This window comes from Symphalangus syndactylus, chromosome 3, assembly GCF_028878055.3.
Source record: "Symphalangus syndactylus isolate Jambi chromosome 3, NHGRI_mSymSyn1-v2.1_pri, whole genome shotgun sequence".
NCBI classification, from domain to species: Eukaryota; Metazoa; Chordata; class Mammalia; order Primates; family Hylobatidae; genus Symphalangus; species Symphalangus syndactylus.
Window position 1 is genome coordinate 60,521,515 of NC_072425.2, and position 14,671 is coordinate 60,536,185.

Consider the following 14,671-nt stretch of genomic DNA (forward strand, 5'->3'; position numbering starts at 1 on the left):
TTCTCCAGCAGGTGGTTCTGGTCCTCTCCCCCAACTCGGGCGCTCACGTCACCGGCGAACCTCTAACCAGCGCCAGCGCCGCTACCAACCGCGAAAATAAACAAACCCCCACGCTCGGCGGACGCGCCAGGCCCCGCCCCCGCCCCCGCCCCGAGGCTCTCACGCCGCCCCCTCCGTCCGGGCTTCCCTCCACCCTCAGCCCGCCCGCCTGCTCGCAGCCGCGCTCTCCCCGCCCCTCACCGCAGCCTGCAGCCGCGCTCACCGCCGCGGTCCGCCCCGGCGCCCCGGGACCCGTTAGTGCCCAGCCTGCGGGCCGACCGCGACCCCCGCCTGGCGCGAGCCTGCCCCCAGCTCTGCCGACACTTGACCCAGACCAGTCCCAACGCCCAGTGCGGCCGCCCGGGGAGCCGCGGGAGAGGCGGCGGCGGCGGGGGGAGGAGGGAGAGGAGGGCCGAGCCGGCGGCCCGGGAGGCCCGGTGAGTACGCGGAGGCGGGCCCGCCTCGCGGGTATCCGCTCCAGCACCCCGGAGGCGTAGGCAGCGGCTCGACAGCGCTCCCTTCGGCGCCCCGGCCTCGGGTGGCGGGGACTCGGCCTGAGGCGACGGGCCCCACTGGCCGGAGCCGCTGGGCAGAGGGCACGGGAGGGCCGCTCCGCGGAAAGGGCCGCGGCCCGACGCTCGGCGCAAGGCTCTGGGCGGCGGAGAGGGACTCGCATCCGACTCCCAGGCCGGCGGCCGCTGAGCCTCCCGAGACCCCGTGGGGGCCGCTCGAGTGACAGGTGCCACCGTCCCCTCCCCGCCTCTAGCGCCCGCGCTCCCTCCCGGGGAGCCGGGCGCTCGGAAATTTCTGGAGCAACGACCTGACTCGTTGTTTTCTCCCTTTCAGGTTTTGAAGCCGCTTCTCTGCCCGAGTTAGGTTTCGCCCAGCGCAATTTCTTGCTCTGTGTACTTTGCGAATAAGTTTCGGAGCATCGGTTAACAGCCTATGCGTGAAATTTGGCTTTCATTCATGAATGAGGTATAGTGAATTACTTTTTGAATATAGTGCTCCTCCTCCTCCACCGCCAGCTATTGAAAAGTGATTTTTTTTTTCTGTTATTGTTTGGAACAGCCTTTCCGAATTTTTGTCAGATCTCGAGCATTAAGGTGCTTCATAAATATTGAACAGTAATGACAAAAATAGTTTATCAAATTGTCTGATTGGCTTTTCTGTTACTCTTCTTTTTCACTCTTTACCTTCGCCAGATTTTTCAGAGTAGATGCTAATGCTTTCATTAGAAGGACTAATGAAAGATCGTCTGTCTTATACTAAAAAGCCGGAGACACTTTTCTTCACCACTTAGCATTGTCTGTTGTGTAGTAAATGTGCTTGGGATTGTAACTGGAATCATTTAATAAATGTGACTTGTAGCTATAAAAATATTTGAGAAGCTTTTTGGCAAATTAAAATATTAAAAATCTTAATAGAAATCTAGATTTCTTTTCTCAACAGATTTATAACACTATAGTAGCTTCAGTTCTGGAGTAAGAGCAAAACCCAGAAGTTGACCAAAAGAACATTGTGGGCAAATGAAAATACATGTATTTTACTCGTGGGAGAATCCCTCAGGTCCTCACTCAGTACCTGCTTGTATTTTTTGATTAACTTTCTTGGCCTACAGAAAGTGGGAGCTGCAGATTGGAGAGGGGTCTCAGTACTTAACTATGAGGAAAAAATGGAGTTTGGGGCATACCCATTGGGTTTACATCACTTACAGTAAGTGTGTTTGGAGCAGAGTTTTAGTATGCACTTCACATTTGCTGATTGTGAACCCTATTTTTTTTCTTTTTCCTGAGGCGGAGTTTTGCTCTTGTTGCCCAGGCTGGAGTGTAATGGCGCCATCTCGGCTCACAGCACCTTCTGCCTTCCAGGTTCAAGCAACTCTCCTGCCTCAGCCTCCTGAGTAGCTTGGATTACAGGCGCCTGGCTAATTTTTTTTTTTTTTTTTTGTATTTTTAGTACAGACGGTGTTTCACCTTGTTGGCCAGGCTGGTCTGGAACTCCTGACCTCGTGATCTGCCCGCCTCTGCCTCCCAAAGTGCTGGGATTACAAGTGTGAGCCACCACACCTGGCCTGTGAACCCTAATTTTTAAGAAGCCAAAGTGAAAGATACTGTTTGGTTATTTGAAGAACAGAACATGAAATAACACAATTTTTTATTTCACCAGGTGTTAAATCAGTGATACTTGGTGCCATTTCATATTACGCTCAGTTAATTTCAATCTAAGTTATATTTCAGTGAGGCCACACTAATTGGCATCTACATTAATGTCTTTTTTTGGTCAGGCTAACTGATAGTGTTAATAGAAGATGGCTATCATTCATCTCATAAAAAGTGATATATTTGGTTGTTCTTGATTTAAGGATTTTATATATATAATTGTGGGTGTGTGTGTGTGTGTTTTGAAGTTCCCTAATTGTGGTCTTCTGGACTGAGATATGGCTGCTGCTGTCTGTCTTGATTCTAGTGAGGTCATAGCGTGGAGGGATAAAGTCATAATGGCAATGTGCCTCCAAACCTTGGTAGAGGCCGAGACTACCAGCCACTTAGGAATTCTTCTGCTTGGGTCGGGCTTGGTGGTGCATGCCTGTAATCCCAGCACTTTGAGAGGCCGAGGCTGGAGGATTGCTTGAGCTCAGGAGTTTGAGATCAGCCTGGGCAATGTAGTGAGACCCCATGTATACAGAAAGAGAAAAAAAAAGAAATTCTGCTGCTTGTAGCTTAGGCTATTCATTTTTAGAAGCAGTTTACTTAAGCAACCAATGCATCCTAATTCTTTTAAATTAACACTTTTGTTTTTTGGTTTTTTGAGACAGTCTCACTCTGTTGCCAGGCTGGAATGTGGTGGCGCAATCTTGGCTCACTGCAACTTCTACCTCCCTGGTTCAAGCGATTCTCCTGCCTCAGCCTTCCAAGTAGCTGGGACTATAGGCGTGCGCCACCACGCCCAGCTAGTTTTTGTATTTTTAGTAGAGATGGGGTTTCACTACGTTGGCCAGGATGGTCTCGATCTCTTGACCTTGAGATCCGCCCGCCTTGGCTTCCCAAAGTGCTGAGATTACAGGCGTGAGCCACCATGCCCGGCTGGCTTAAATCAACACTTTAAAACCAGATATGCTTCCTAGACAAAATTGGTTGTGGCGATTAGTTTGTTAGAATGGTACTTACCGTAATGAAACAACTTTGAACTGCTAATAATTGCTCATGCACATCTGCATTATGGGAATTGAGGATTGTCTATTGTGCACTTCACATTTTTCTTTTTCTACTTGTAGAGCACATCTTTCACTGCATAGATAGCTGTGTACTTGAAGAACGTAAACATGAAGAAAACCCTAAGTTCAATAAAAGTGTCTTCTATGTGCCAGGTCCTGTGGTATTTGTAAGGGATAGAAACTCTTGTCTTTCAGGATCTTGAAATCAGGATCATAGGGGCTGGACACAACAAGAAAGATAATTTTTTTGGAGTCCATTCAATAATAGTAAGTTTAAAATATGGAAATATTACAGAGGAGGGAATGTTTGACTTCAGGCACAGGTCAGAGAACGCTTCATAGATATGCTAGCACCTGAGCAGGATTTTGAGGAATAAATGGAAGTTTTCAGTGGAAGAGATAGATGACATTGTAGACAAAAAAGAACAGCATAGTTAAAGATATGAACAAGTAAACTAATTTTGTGTTCAAGAAATTTCAAGTTGTTTTTTCTTGGAGTACATGCAAAATCTGAAGAAAGAGGGTTGCTAGTGAAAGCCCTAACGTATGCTATTACATTTAATAAGTCAAATAATTGGCTTTTTGGGTATGAAGTATATGTAAAATAGAGACTTTGTTATATTTTTGACACTGCTGCCATCTTTTTTTTTTTCTTTTTCTTTTTTGACAAAGGGTCTCAGGCTGTCACCCAAGGTGTAGTGCAGTGGCACAATCACTGCTCACTACAGCCTCAACCCCCAGGCTCAGGTGATCCTCCCACCTTAGCCTCCCAAGTAGCTGGGACCACAGTCATGCACCGCTATGCCTGTTGTACATTTTGTAGAGAAGGGGTTTTGCCATGTTTCCCTGGCTGATCTTGAACTCCTGGGCTCAAGCAATCTGCCCACCTCAGCCCTTCCAAAGTACCAGGATTACAGGCATGGACCACCATGTCTGGCCCGCTGCCATCTTAAGTATAAATTAATAGTTTTTACTAGTGGTAGTCATTACATTATGGAAGATAGTAGAAGATATATTTATTTATGGTGAACTGCCTGCATATTGAGAATGTGTGTTTATTTCACATTTTGCCCTGAAACATTTCTGTTTTTAAAATTATCTTGTGAATTTATTTTGTCTTCCTTCAACTATACATTATCCTTGAAACTAGTTTTATCATTTATTTTATGAGATAGGGTTTTGCTATGTTGCCTGGGCTGGTCCCAAACTCCTGGACTTAAGTGATCTCCTGCTTCAGTCTCCCAAGTTGCTGAAATTACAGGTGTGCACCACTGAGCCAAGATATCCTTGAAATTATTTTTAAAAGGAACTCAAAGGGAAGAGGGGAAAAATAAAAATAAAATAATCATTAGATTTCTGCACCAAAAACCTGATCCGTGTAGTATTTTAATAATATGTAAATGTTTAATATACAGTATTAGCCACCATATTCATAGACTAATGTATGTAACTTAATTGGCAGTCCATTGTATTTTCATTTGCATTGTACGCCTTAATTATATTATGTGTATATAAATGTCTGAGCATAGAAGCATCTAAATTTTAAAGACCAAGTGTATTTGAAAGAGAAAAAGTATAGAGAGGGAGGGAGAAGAGCTGTGTTTGAATCTGTTTATCCTAACATCTCTTAGATGTGACTGTATGTGGAGATGCAGAAGTTTAGGACACAAGACTGAAGGACTACTACCCCTAGCCATGACCTGAAATATAGTATCTTTTAAAAGCCTAATGTTTTCGTAGTCTTCCTATTTATTTCTTCTTAGCAAGATTTTAAAAAAAAGTTACAGAGGAATTCCTGGATTGCATAACATAACTATCTTTTTCAAAATTCTGAAAAATTAGTTAACGAGGGTAATGTTCTCTTAAAAGTATGCAACATATTCTTCTTCGATAGTTGCTCTCTGTCATTTGACTTGTCCATCACTGATGTGAATGGCCAAAGGCGTCTCATTGTCAATTGTGACCTGTAGTTGCTCTTTCTAAATTTTGACACAGGGCAAAAAAATCAATATTGTATTGATTACATTATGCTTAACTTTTTCAACTTGAGTATAGATAACCATTTTTTCTTTTTGAGATTTTTTTTTTTTTTTTTTAAGAACTAATATCATTGTAGAGCCGAGCATGGTGGCTCATTCTTGTAATCCCAGCACTTTGGGAGGCTGAGGTAGGAGGATTGCTTGAGCCTAGGGGTTCAAGACCAGCCTGGGCAACATGGCAAAACCCTGTCTCTGCAAAAAATTAGCCAGGCATGGTGGCACACACCTTTAGTCCCAGCTACTCAGGAGACTGATCTGGGAGAATCATTTTAGCCCAGGAAGTCGAGGCTGCAGTGAGCCATAATCATGTTACTGCATTCCAGCCTGGGCGACAGAGCGAGACCCTGTCTCAAAAATAAACAAATGAATAAATAAGTGAATGACAGGATTTCAAATTCAATTGACCTTTCTAATTTCAAGTGTTTAATGACAAAGCTCTGGGTGACAGAAAGCATATGCATTGTTTGAGCAGTCACCTTGCAGCTAGATTTGATGCTGCTGAAAATGCATGTCACTGGCAAATGGGTAAAAATATAATCAGTATAGAGATTTAAGGCTGTTGCTTTAAGGAAACCTTGCTCACTAGATTTTGGACTCCCCCATTCTTGACTTGCTGCTTATTCTACTGTGTGCCTTGCTGTTCAGGCACTTCGAACATAATCTTCCAACAGTTTCACAGGCCTGTCTATGATAATGGGTAGCAGTGCATTCTGCAGTTGTCTGATGAGGTAGATTACTAGGACTTGGAGCACTTCCCTTCTCATAGTTGACATAACTGCAGAGCAGCATGTGCAGGAGCTACCCATTGAGGAGCACTGGATGAGGTTTCTTATATCTGGAAGTGACTGGAACAGAGGCTTTTACTTTTTCAGGGGTTTCCTGGCTGCCCCAAGGCCTAAGGGAAACTTTATCTAAGGATACCCTGGTAAGATAGCTCTGCCTTATGCTACAGAAATAAAATTTCTATGAGCCTTGGAGAGATGTTTCAGAATAGACATTTATGAACATTTAACGCATGCAAATAATCCATATATGAAATTCACAGTTTTCCTATCAGTCCTAGAATGGAAAGAAATTTTTTTGTGTAAGATATAAGTCTTGATAAGGCTTCAGTAGCAATCTGAAAATTTCAGCAGCTGAAAGCAGCGAAGTTGCTTTCTTGCTCAAGCTACCATGTCCACCACAGGTTAGTAAAGGGGCTTTGTTCATTGTGGTTGCAGACTTTACTAGATCTGGCTGATAGAAATTCCATCTCAGTATATGCTTCCACAATCACAGAAGCAGGGAAAAGAGAACATGTTGAACCACACACTGACTTGTCAAGCTTTTTAAAGTTTATATTTCACTGGCCAGAGTAAGTTACCTGGTTATGCCTGCCTTCAACAGAGAAGTGATGTATAGTATTATTCCCCTTCAGGGAGAAACAGTGAATATTTGTGAACAGTAATACAGCTGCCACTTGCAATTAATAGTCCCAACATTTAAAATTGAATATAATGATAGTTGAACAGCTATATAGGATAATTATACCTTGAATGCTCAAGAAAGTAAAATTTTATATAGGATTATTATTTTTTTTTTGAGAGAGAGTCTGACTCCGTTGCTCAGGCTGGAGTCAGTGGTGCAACCTTGATTTGCCGCAACCTCTACCTCCTGGTTTCAAGAGATTCTCATGCCTCAGCCTCTGGAGTAGCTGGGATTACAGGCATGCATCACTATGCCCGGCTAATTTTTTGTATTTTTAGTAGAGACAGGGTCTCACTATGTTGCCCAGGCTGGTTTCGAACTCCTGGCCTCCAGTGACCTGCCCACCTCGGCCTCCCAAAGTGCCGGGATTACAGGTGTGAGCCACTGCACCTGGCCTATAGGGTTATTTTAATAAGATATGTTGAGGTTGAAGCAGAATTCATCTTTTCCATAATATTTCTGGAATTTCTTTTCCATTTTGAAACATTTTCTCCTTTGTAATAACTTATAAAGCTTTCATTCTCATGCTTGTAGAAAAGATTGGAGCCAAAAATCTGTCACAATTTATCAATGTGGTATCATCTCTACATTGTGATATTTTATCTTGATTTGCATATTTCTAGGCACAGGAGCAATTTGTCTTAACACGAGATTGTAATAAAAATGCCACGATTTAATGACGGCTAGATGGCATCTTCAGACGTCAGTTCTTACTGTGATTTTTCTTCATTGTATACTAAAAACTTGAAATATTTCCAGATATTTTTCTGGTTACTTAAGGTGGAAGATTGAATACATGCTTCTAATTTTTCTTCCCTCCTGAAAACATACAAACGATAGTGTGTGGTTAGCTTTCAGAATGGATCTTAATGATCCTTACTTCTTAGTATTCACCTTTACATAGCCCTTTCCCACAATGAATAGGGTGGACCTGTGTGATAATGTGATATAGTGAGAAATATATATGTAACCAGTGGGATATTTTGGAAATGATAGCAGTTCATTCAGATATGATCACTGTGAATCAAGGCATAGAATAAAACTATAAAGAAAAGCAAAGGAGTAAGTTATACAAAAATCAGGATACTTGTTATCTCTGGCTGGTGCAGTGGGGGAATGCAATTGGAGAGAAGCATAGGAGTCAGTTAACATTTTGTTAACCTTTGTGCTGGCTACTTGGAGTGTTCATCGTAATTTTTTCAAACTGAATACTTTATTCTGTTTTTAACTGAAACATTTCAAAATACAAATTTCTGAGTTGCCATTCTGTTAAGACAATCTGTGTCTTTTTTAATTAGAAGAGTACTTCGTCTTCTGGTTGTTACAGGGCTTCTTAATTTGGACTTTCAGAATAAGGTTCAACAAATCTAGGTCCAGGTGGAGACTCAGCCGCTGACTTCCAGAAAGAACTAAGGGAAGTCACATAACCAACTTAAACTCCACTTACCTTAGCTGTATAACTAAAGGATTTGGATTAGGAACTACTAGGGGACTTTTAAGATCCCTTCTAAGTCTAAACGGTTGTGGAAAAGCTGACAGCACACGGAATGAAGCTACACTGACCTATGCTTGCATGGAAACTAGTGAACTAAAACATAATGTGGAAGGCATTTTGAAAAGTTTCCTTTGGTTGAGAGAATTTAAGCTCTTTATTTTTGCAGTCAGTTCTAAATCACAGTCTCTAGAATCAAACCTACGGTAGTATTTTATATATGATAACAATGGTATTCCGTCTTTACTCCTTTTTTTCTTGTATTGGAAGTTGGGAGTTAACATGTAGTTGGACTAAAGGTCTTTTTTTTGTGTATGATGAAAAAATGATATTCTTTTCCACTGTAAACCATATTGATTTAGGATGTTCTCTATAAGTATGTATATATTACAGAATGATTGAGAGAGGAAGACCATGAATTTTTAAAGTATACATGGAAAAATGAGTACATTATATCTGTGAAATCTCATATCATTTTTCTATTGTAAAATGTTATATTGTTTACTTAAATATAAAAGTATGTTATTGCTAATAGTGCTGTGGGTATTAATCCAAATTTACTAAATCCAGTGTCAGAAGAAATTTATTTTATCTACATATGGTTGTTTTAGAATCTACAACAGATTTTACTCTGTGTTTGTTTACCCATCTGCCTACTCTTCTGCCTCCCCACAGAAATTATTCTTGACAGAAGTATTTTAAAAGAAAAATCTTTATGATGGCCTCAGCAGTACTTAGTTCTGTTCCCACCACTGCTTCTCGTTTTGCCCTGTTACAAGTGGATAGTGGCAGTGGCTCTGATTCTGAACCTGGAAAAGGTAAAGGTCGAAATACTGGAAAGTCTCAAACTTTAGGAAGCAAGTCAACTACAAATGAGAAAAAAAGAGAGAAAAGAAGAAAAAAGAAGGAACAGCAACAGAGTGAAGCAAATGAGGTAACACTTACAATTATTTGTGTTGTCTGCTTTCCCAGTAGATGGTAATCATCCTGAGAACAGAGACTATCTTGTTCCCCTATGTGTCCATAGTACCTGTTCCACAGGTACTCTGAAAATGTTACTTCAATGAATGGATGTGAATTTGTGTATATTTAAAATCAAATGTAATGATCTTTTCTTTTTGAGACAGGGTCTCACTCTGTCACCTAGGCTGGAGTGCAGTGGGATGATCACAGTTCACTGTAGCCTCAACCTCCTAGGCTCAAGGTATCCTCACACCTTAGCCTCCCAAGTAGCTGGGACCACAGGCACACACTGCCATGCCTGGCTAATTTTTGCATTTTTTGTAGAGATGGAGTTTTGCCATATTGCATAGGCTGGTCTTGAACTCCTGGGCTCAAGCAATCTGCTTGCCTCAGCCTCCCAAAGGGCTGGGATTACAGGCGTGAGCCACCACACCCTGCCTGAACATTTTTAAAGTACGTTTTTTCTGACTGTGGAAGTTTGTGTGTTCATTGCATAAAGTTTAAAATAGGAAAGTCTTAAAAGGAAACAAAGGTCATTTATAGATATGACCAGAGATAGAACCAATTAATATTTTGGTATGTGTTTTCTGTACACATACATAAATTTATATGAATATATACATGTACGTATATATCCGTGTAATACTTAAATTGGGGTTATATAATAGACTGTTTTATAACTAGCTTTTAAAAAAAATTAATCATGAGTGGTTTTCCATATTAGTAAATACAGATCTCTGTTATTTTAAATGAATCCACAGTTTACCATATTTAATTATGTGGTTATTTCATACTTTATTTAATTGAACTCATGATAAGCATTTGGGTTGTTTCCTGTTTTCTACTGTTACAGGCAAAAATCATACGACTAGTTTTTGTTTTTTTGAGACAGGGTCTCACTCTTGTTACCCAGATTGGAATGCAGTGGTATGATCTCGGCTCACTACAACCTCTGCCTCCCAGGCTCAAGTGATCCTCCCACCTCAGCCTCCCAAGCAACTGGGACCACAGGCACACACCACTACGCCAGGCTAATGTTTTGTATTTTTGATAGAGACAGGTTTCATCATGTTGCTCAAGTGATCCACCCACGTTGGCCTCCCAAAGTGCTGGGATTATAGGTGTGAGCCACCGCGCTGGCCTCTTTTTTTTTTTTTTTTTTAAGAGAAGACAGAATCTCTCTCTGTTGTCCAGGCTGGAGTTCAGTGGCATGATATAGCTCACTGTAGCCTCAAACTCCTGGGTTCAAGCAGTCCTCTCGCCTCAGCCTCCCAAGTAGCTAGGACTACAGGCAAGCACCACCACACCCAGCTAATTTTTTTTTTTTGTAGAGACAGGGTCACAGTACATTGCCCAGGCTGTTCTCAAACTCCTGGCCTCAAGCAATCCACCTGCCTCAGCTTCCCAAAGTGCTGAGATTACAGGTGTGCGACACTATTCCTGACCCTCTGTAACTCACATTGAATGTACATTTTTATGCATTCGATGGTCATTTTTTTTTTTTTTTTCTGAGATGGAGTCTTGCTCTGTCGCCTGAGCTGGATTGCAGTGCTGTGATCTCAGCTCACTACAACCTCCGCTTCCCAGGTTCAAGCAGTTCTTCTGCCTCAGCCTCTTGAGTAGCTGGGACTACAGGCACGTGCCACCACGCCTGGCTAATTTTTATATTTTTAGTAGAGACGGGGTTTCACAATATTGGCCAGGGTGGTCTGGAACTCCTGACCTCGTGATCCGTCCGCCTCGGCCTCCCAAAGTGCTGGGATTACAGGTGTAAGTCACTGCACCTGGCCCATTTCTTTTCTTTAGAGTAAAAACTGTATGGAAGGCCCTTTTTTCCTAGACATCCTTAGCATTAGTTATATGACCAACATTTAATATGCCCATTGTTTTTAAAAGAAATTCTGAAATACAACTCTAGTATGTGTTTTGTTTTAATAGAAGGAGCAGTTGGGTATATAAGGACCTTTCTTTTTATTATTTAATGAAAGAAGTAGTAAAAGTGTTTTATTCTCATAGTAATGTCCCAAGACTTAGAAAAAAGCCTTTTCAGTTTATTTTTTTCTGTTACATTTCCATCTCCATTGCTTTCTAAATGTTCTTTAAAATGCTATCCACACAGTAACTTTAAGGGAAAGATATTTTCCTCACTGGATGATAACCTTTCAGAAGTCAGATCTTTCAGAACTTTTGATTGCCCACCATTTTCTTTTAGGAATTAAGATGATTTGGGGGAAACAGAAAATAAGGCAATAATGGAGTTTATATTAGAGAATAAGAAAATATAAAACAGAATGAGTGTGAAGGATCCACCCTTTCCACTTCAGCCATTTGCAGTTCTATAAGCCTTTACTTTCTGTAAAGCAAACAGTAGCTGACCTACCAGTGCTTCATTTTCAGCAGCATCTCCTTCTGAATGTCCTTTCCAAATCAGAAACCAGCTACTTACAGTGGTGTTTCTATCTTGTTCCCTTTTGTAGAACAATGTATTTGGTAAAAACCACAATTACTTTGCACCAACCTAATATTACCAGTTAAAATTGTTGATCCTCAGTTGAAAGCCTCTTTATTAGTTTCTCAGGGCTGCCTTAAAAAAAAAAACCCACAAACTTGGTGGCTTAAAACAATGGACATTTATTTTTTCACAGTTCTAGAGTCTAGTAGAGGTTCAAATTCACACATCAACAGGGCTATTCTCTCTCTAAGACTCTGAGTAGAATCTTTCCATGCCTTTTCTAGCTTCTGGGTGGCAGCTGTCAATCCATGGCATTCCTTTGGCTTTCTGTGTCCTCACCCCAATCTCTGCCTGTGTTGTTATGTGGCATTCTCTGTGTATCTGTGTCTTCGCCTCTTTGTATAAGGATACCAGTCATATTGGATTAGGGCCCAACCTAATTCAGCATGACTTTATCTTAACTTGATTACATCTGTAAAGACTCGATTTCCAAATAAGGTCACATTCAGAGACACTTGGAGGTTAGGGCTTCAAGGTATCTTTAGGGAGGATACAATTTGTTAAAAACTTAAGACAAATTAAATTGAACACTTCAAATGCGCAAAGACCGATTCACAATTCAGCAGCCCCCAGAACCAGAATAGGTTCAGAGATACTCCTGGGCTGTTAGATGGTCAGATAGTATTTGTGGACAGAAAACGGAAGTGAGGTACAGAAACAGCTGGACTGGTTACAGCTCCACCTTTGCCTTATTTGAACATGGTTTGACAGTTGACCACCTGTGATTGGCTAAAACTGGGTGATTGGTACAAAAGTAGGTTATAGTTTGTTTATACATTGTTAGGTTACAGTTCACTATGTATGGAGAAACTTTCAAGTTGAACTTAAAATATGTAAGGAGGCAGTGGGGGCCGGGCGCAGTGGCTCATGCCTGTAATCCCAACACTTTTGGGAGGCTGAGGTGGGCGGGATCACCTGAGGTCAGGAGTTCAAGACCAGCCTGGCCAACATGGCGAAACCCCATCTCTACTAAAAATAGAAAAAGTAGCTGGGCGTGGTGGCATGTGACTGTAATCCCAGCTATTTGGGAGGCTGAGGCAGGAGAATTGCTTGAACCTGGGAGGTGGAGGTTACAGTGAGCGAGATTGCGCCACTGCATTCCAGCCTGGCGACAGAGCGAGACTCTGCCAAAAAAAAAAAAAAATTTGTAAGGAGGCAGCTTTAGGCTAAACTTTTTTTTTTTTTTTTTTAACTGCTCCTTGCAGAACAGGGCTAGCTCATGGGCAGTATGCTCAGAGTCTGCTGGCTAAACTTAATTTAACAAATTCAGTTCATAACAGCCTCTCAGTATTTTTCTCTCTTGTTTCAACTACTTTGTCTCAGATTATTTTTATCATTGGGAGTGGCTTGGCCCATACTGTTTTAGTTGATTATGTTACTTTGTGGACTAGGCCCTGTATTTTTCAGGACTAGCAAAGTAGTTGTCAGAGTTGCTTAGGCGATCTCTCACTATTTAAACTTTTGAATGTGTATGCTTTCTGAACTGTATTGTTTTGCATTTTATTTTATTTTTATTTTTGAGACAGGGTCTCACTCTGTCGCCCAGGCTGGAGTGCAGTGGCGTGATCACTGCTCACTGCAGCCTCAACCCCCCGGGCTCAGGTGATCCTCCCACCTCAGCCTCCTGGGTAGCTGGGACCACAGGTGTGTGTCACTACACCTGGCTAGTTTTTTTGTGTTGTTGTATTTTTTGTGAAGACTGGGTTTTGCCACATTTCTGAGGCTGGTCTCAATCTCCTGGGCTGAAGCAGTCCACCTGCTTCAGCCTTCCAATGGGCTAAGATTACAGGGGTGAGCCACTGAGCCTGCTGTGTTTTGCATTTTAAAAGCGCACTTGTTCTACTGTTTTCTACTCCTATAAACTTCTTTTTAGTAAAGAGGAATGATTAAAATGGTGGTATAATAGAGTATAATACATTTTTCACTTAATCATTTTATATATAGATCTACCAACATCATCTCAAATGCTGGCAAAATTAACATTCTACAAAGATTATAGAAAACACAAATAATAACTTTAGTTGTGTGAGTTAGCAAAACAAGTGTTTGGAGTAGAAATATAAAAATACCATTTTTGTATTAAAAAAATCATTAGTATCCCAGGATTGGTAAACTGAATTTAATATATTTTTTGTTTGTTTTATAGCTCAGGAATCTTGCTTTTAAGAAAATTCCCCAGAAATCCTCCCATGCTGTTTGTAACGCTCAACATGATCTCCCATTGTCAAACCCAGTACAGAAGGATTCACGAGAAGAAAATTGGCAAGAGTGGAGACAAAGAGATGAGCAGGTACAACTAAGTAAATAAAATTGCTTTGTTTTTCATTGAATTTATGGATTTTTCAGATGGCAGTGCCTCTGAATTCATGTCACCACTGTTCTGAGAAGCAATTTATATTGGATTAATTCATATTTGCTGCTTTTAATAAGAGATTCTGGTCTTGATCTACTCAAAAACAAAAGTGATACATTTGTTGTTTATGTTAGTTTTGGCAATACGAAGCAGTTATTTTGTGATTTTAAAAATCATCTGCCTTTTACAAATCAGGGAGAGACAGGGAAGGTAGGGGAACAGTATTAAATTATTCCAAGTAAGAAAATCATATTTGTAGGGCAGAAATCTCTTATTAAAAATACACAGTGACTAGGCTGGGAGTGGTGGCTCACACCTGTAATCCCAGCAATTTGGGAGGCTGAGGCGGGTGGATGGCTTGAGCCTAGGAGTTTGAGACCACCCTGGGCCACAGAGCAAAACCCTTTGTCTACAAACAATGGAAAAATTAGCCGGGCATGGAAGCGCACACTTATGGTCCCAGCTACTCAGGTGGCTGAGGTGGGAAGATCACCAGAGCTCAGGAGATCGAGGCTGCAAGTGAGCCATGATTTTGTCACTGCCCTCCAGCCTGGGCAGCAGAGTGAGACCCTGTCTCATAACAAAAAAC

General features: G+C 41.4%; 1 protein-coding gene across 3 annotated transcripts in view; it reads left to right on the forward strand.

Annotated features, from left to right (window-relative positions):
* The first annotated feature begins 336 nt into the window (after nt 1–336).
* The window catches only part of GKAP1 (G kinase anchoring protein 1), a 79,576-nt gene continuing 65,241 nt past the window's right edge, over nt 337–14,671 (forward strand). For all 3 annotated transcript variants that reach the window (XM_055272125.2, XM_055272126.2, XM_055272127.2), the window contains exons 1-4: nt 337–476; nt 886–1,017; nt 8,930–9,188; nt 13,876–14,019. In XM_055272125.2, the coding sequence (XP_055128100.1) occupies nt 8,970–9,188; nt 13,876–14,019 (363 nt within the window). In that variant the 5' untranslated portion in view covers nt 337–476; nt 886–1,017; nt 8,930–8,969. The remainder of the gene's footprint in view (nt 477–885; nt 1,018–8,929; nt 9,189–13,875; nt 14,020–14,671) is intronic.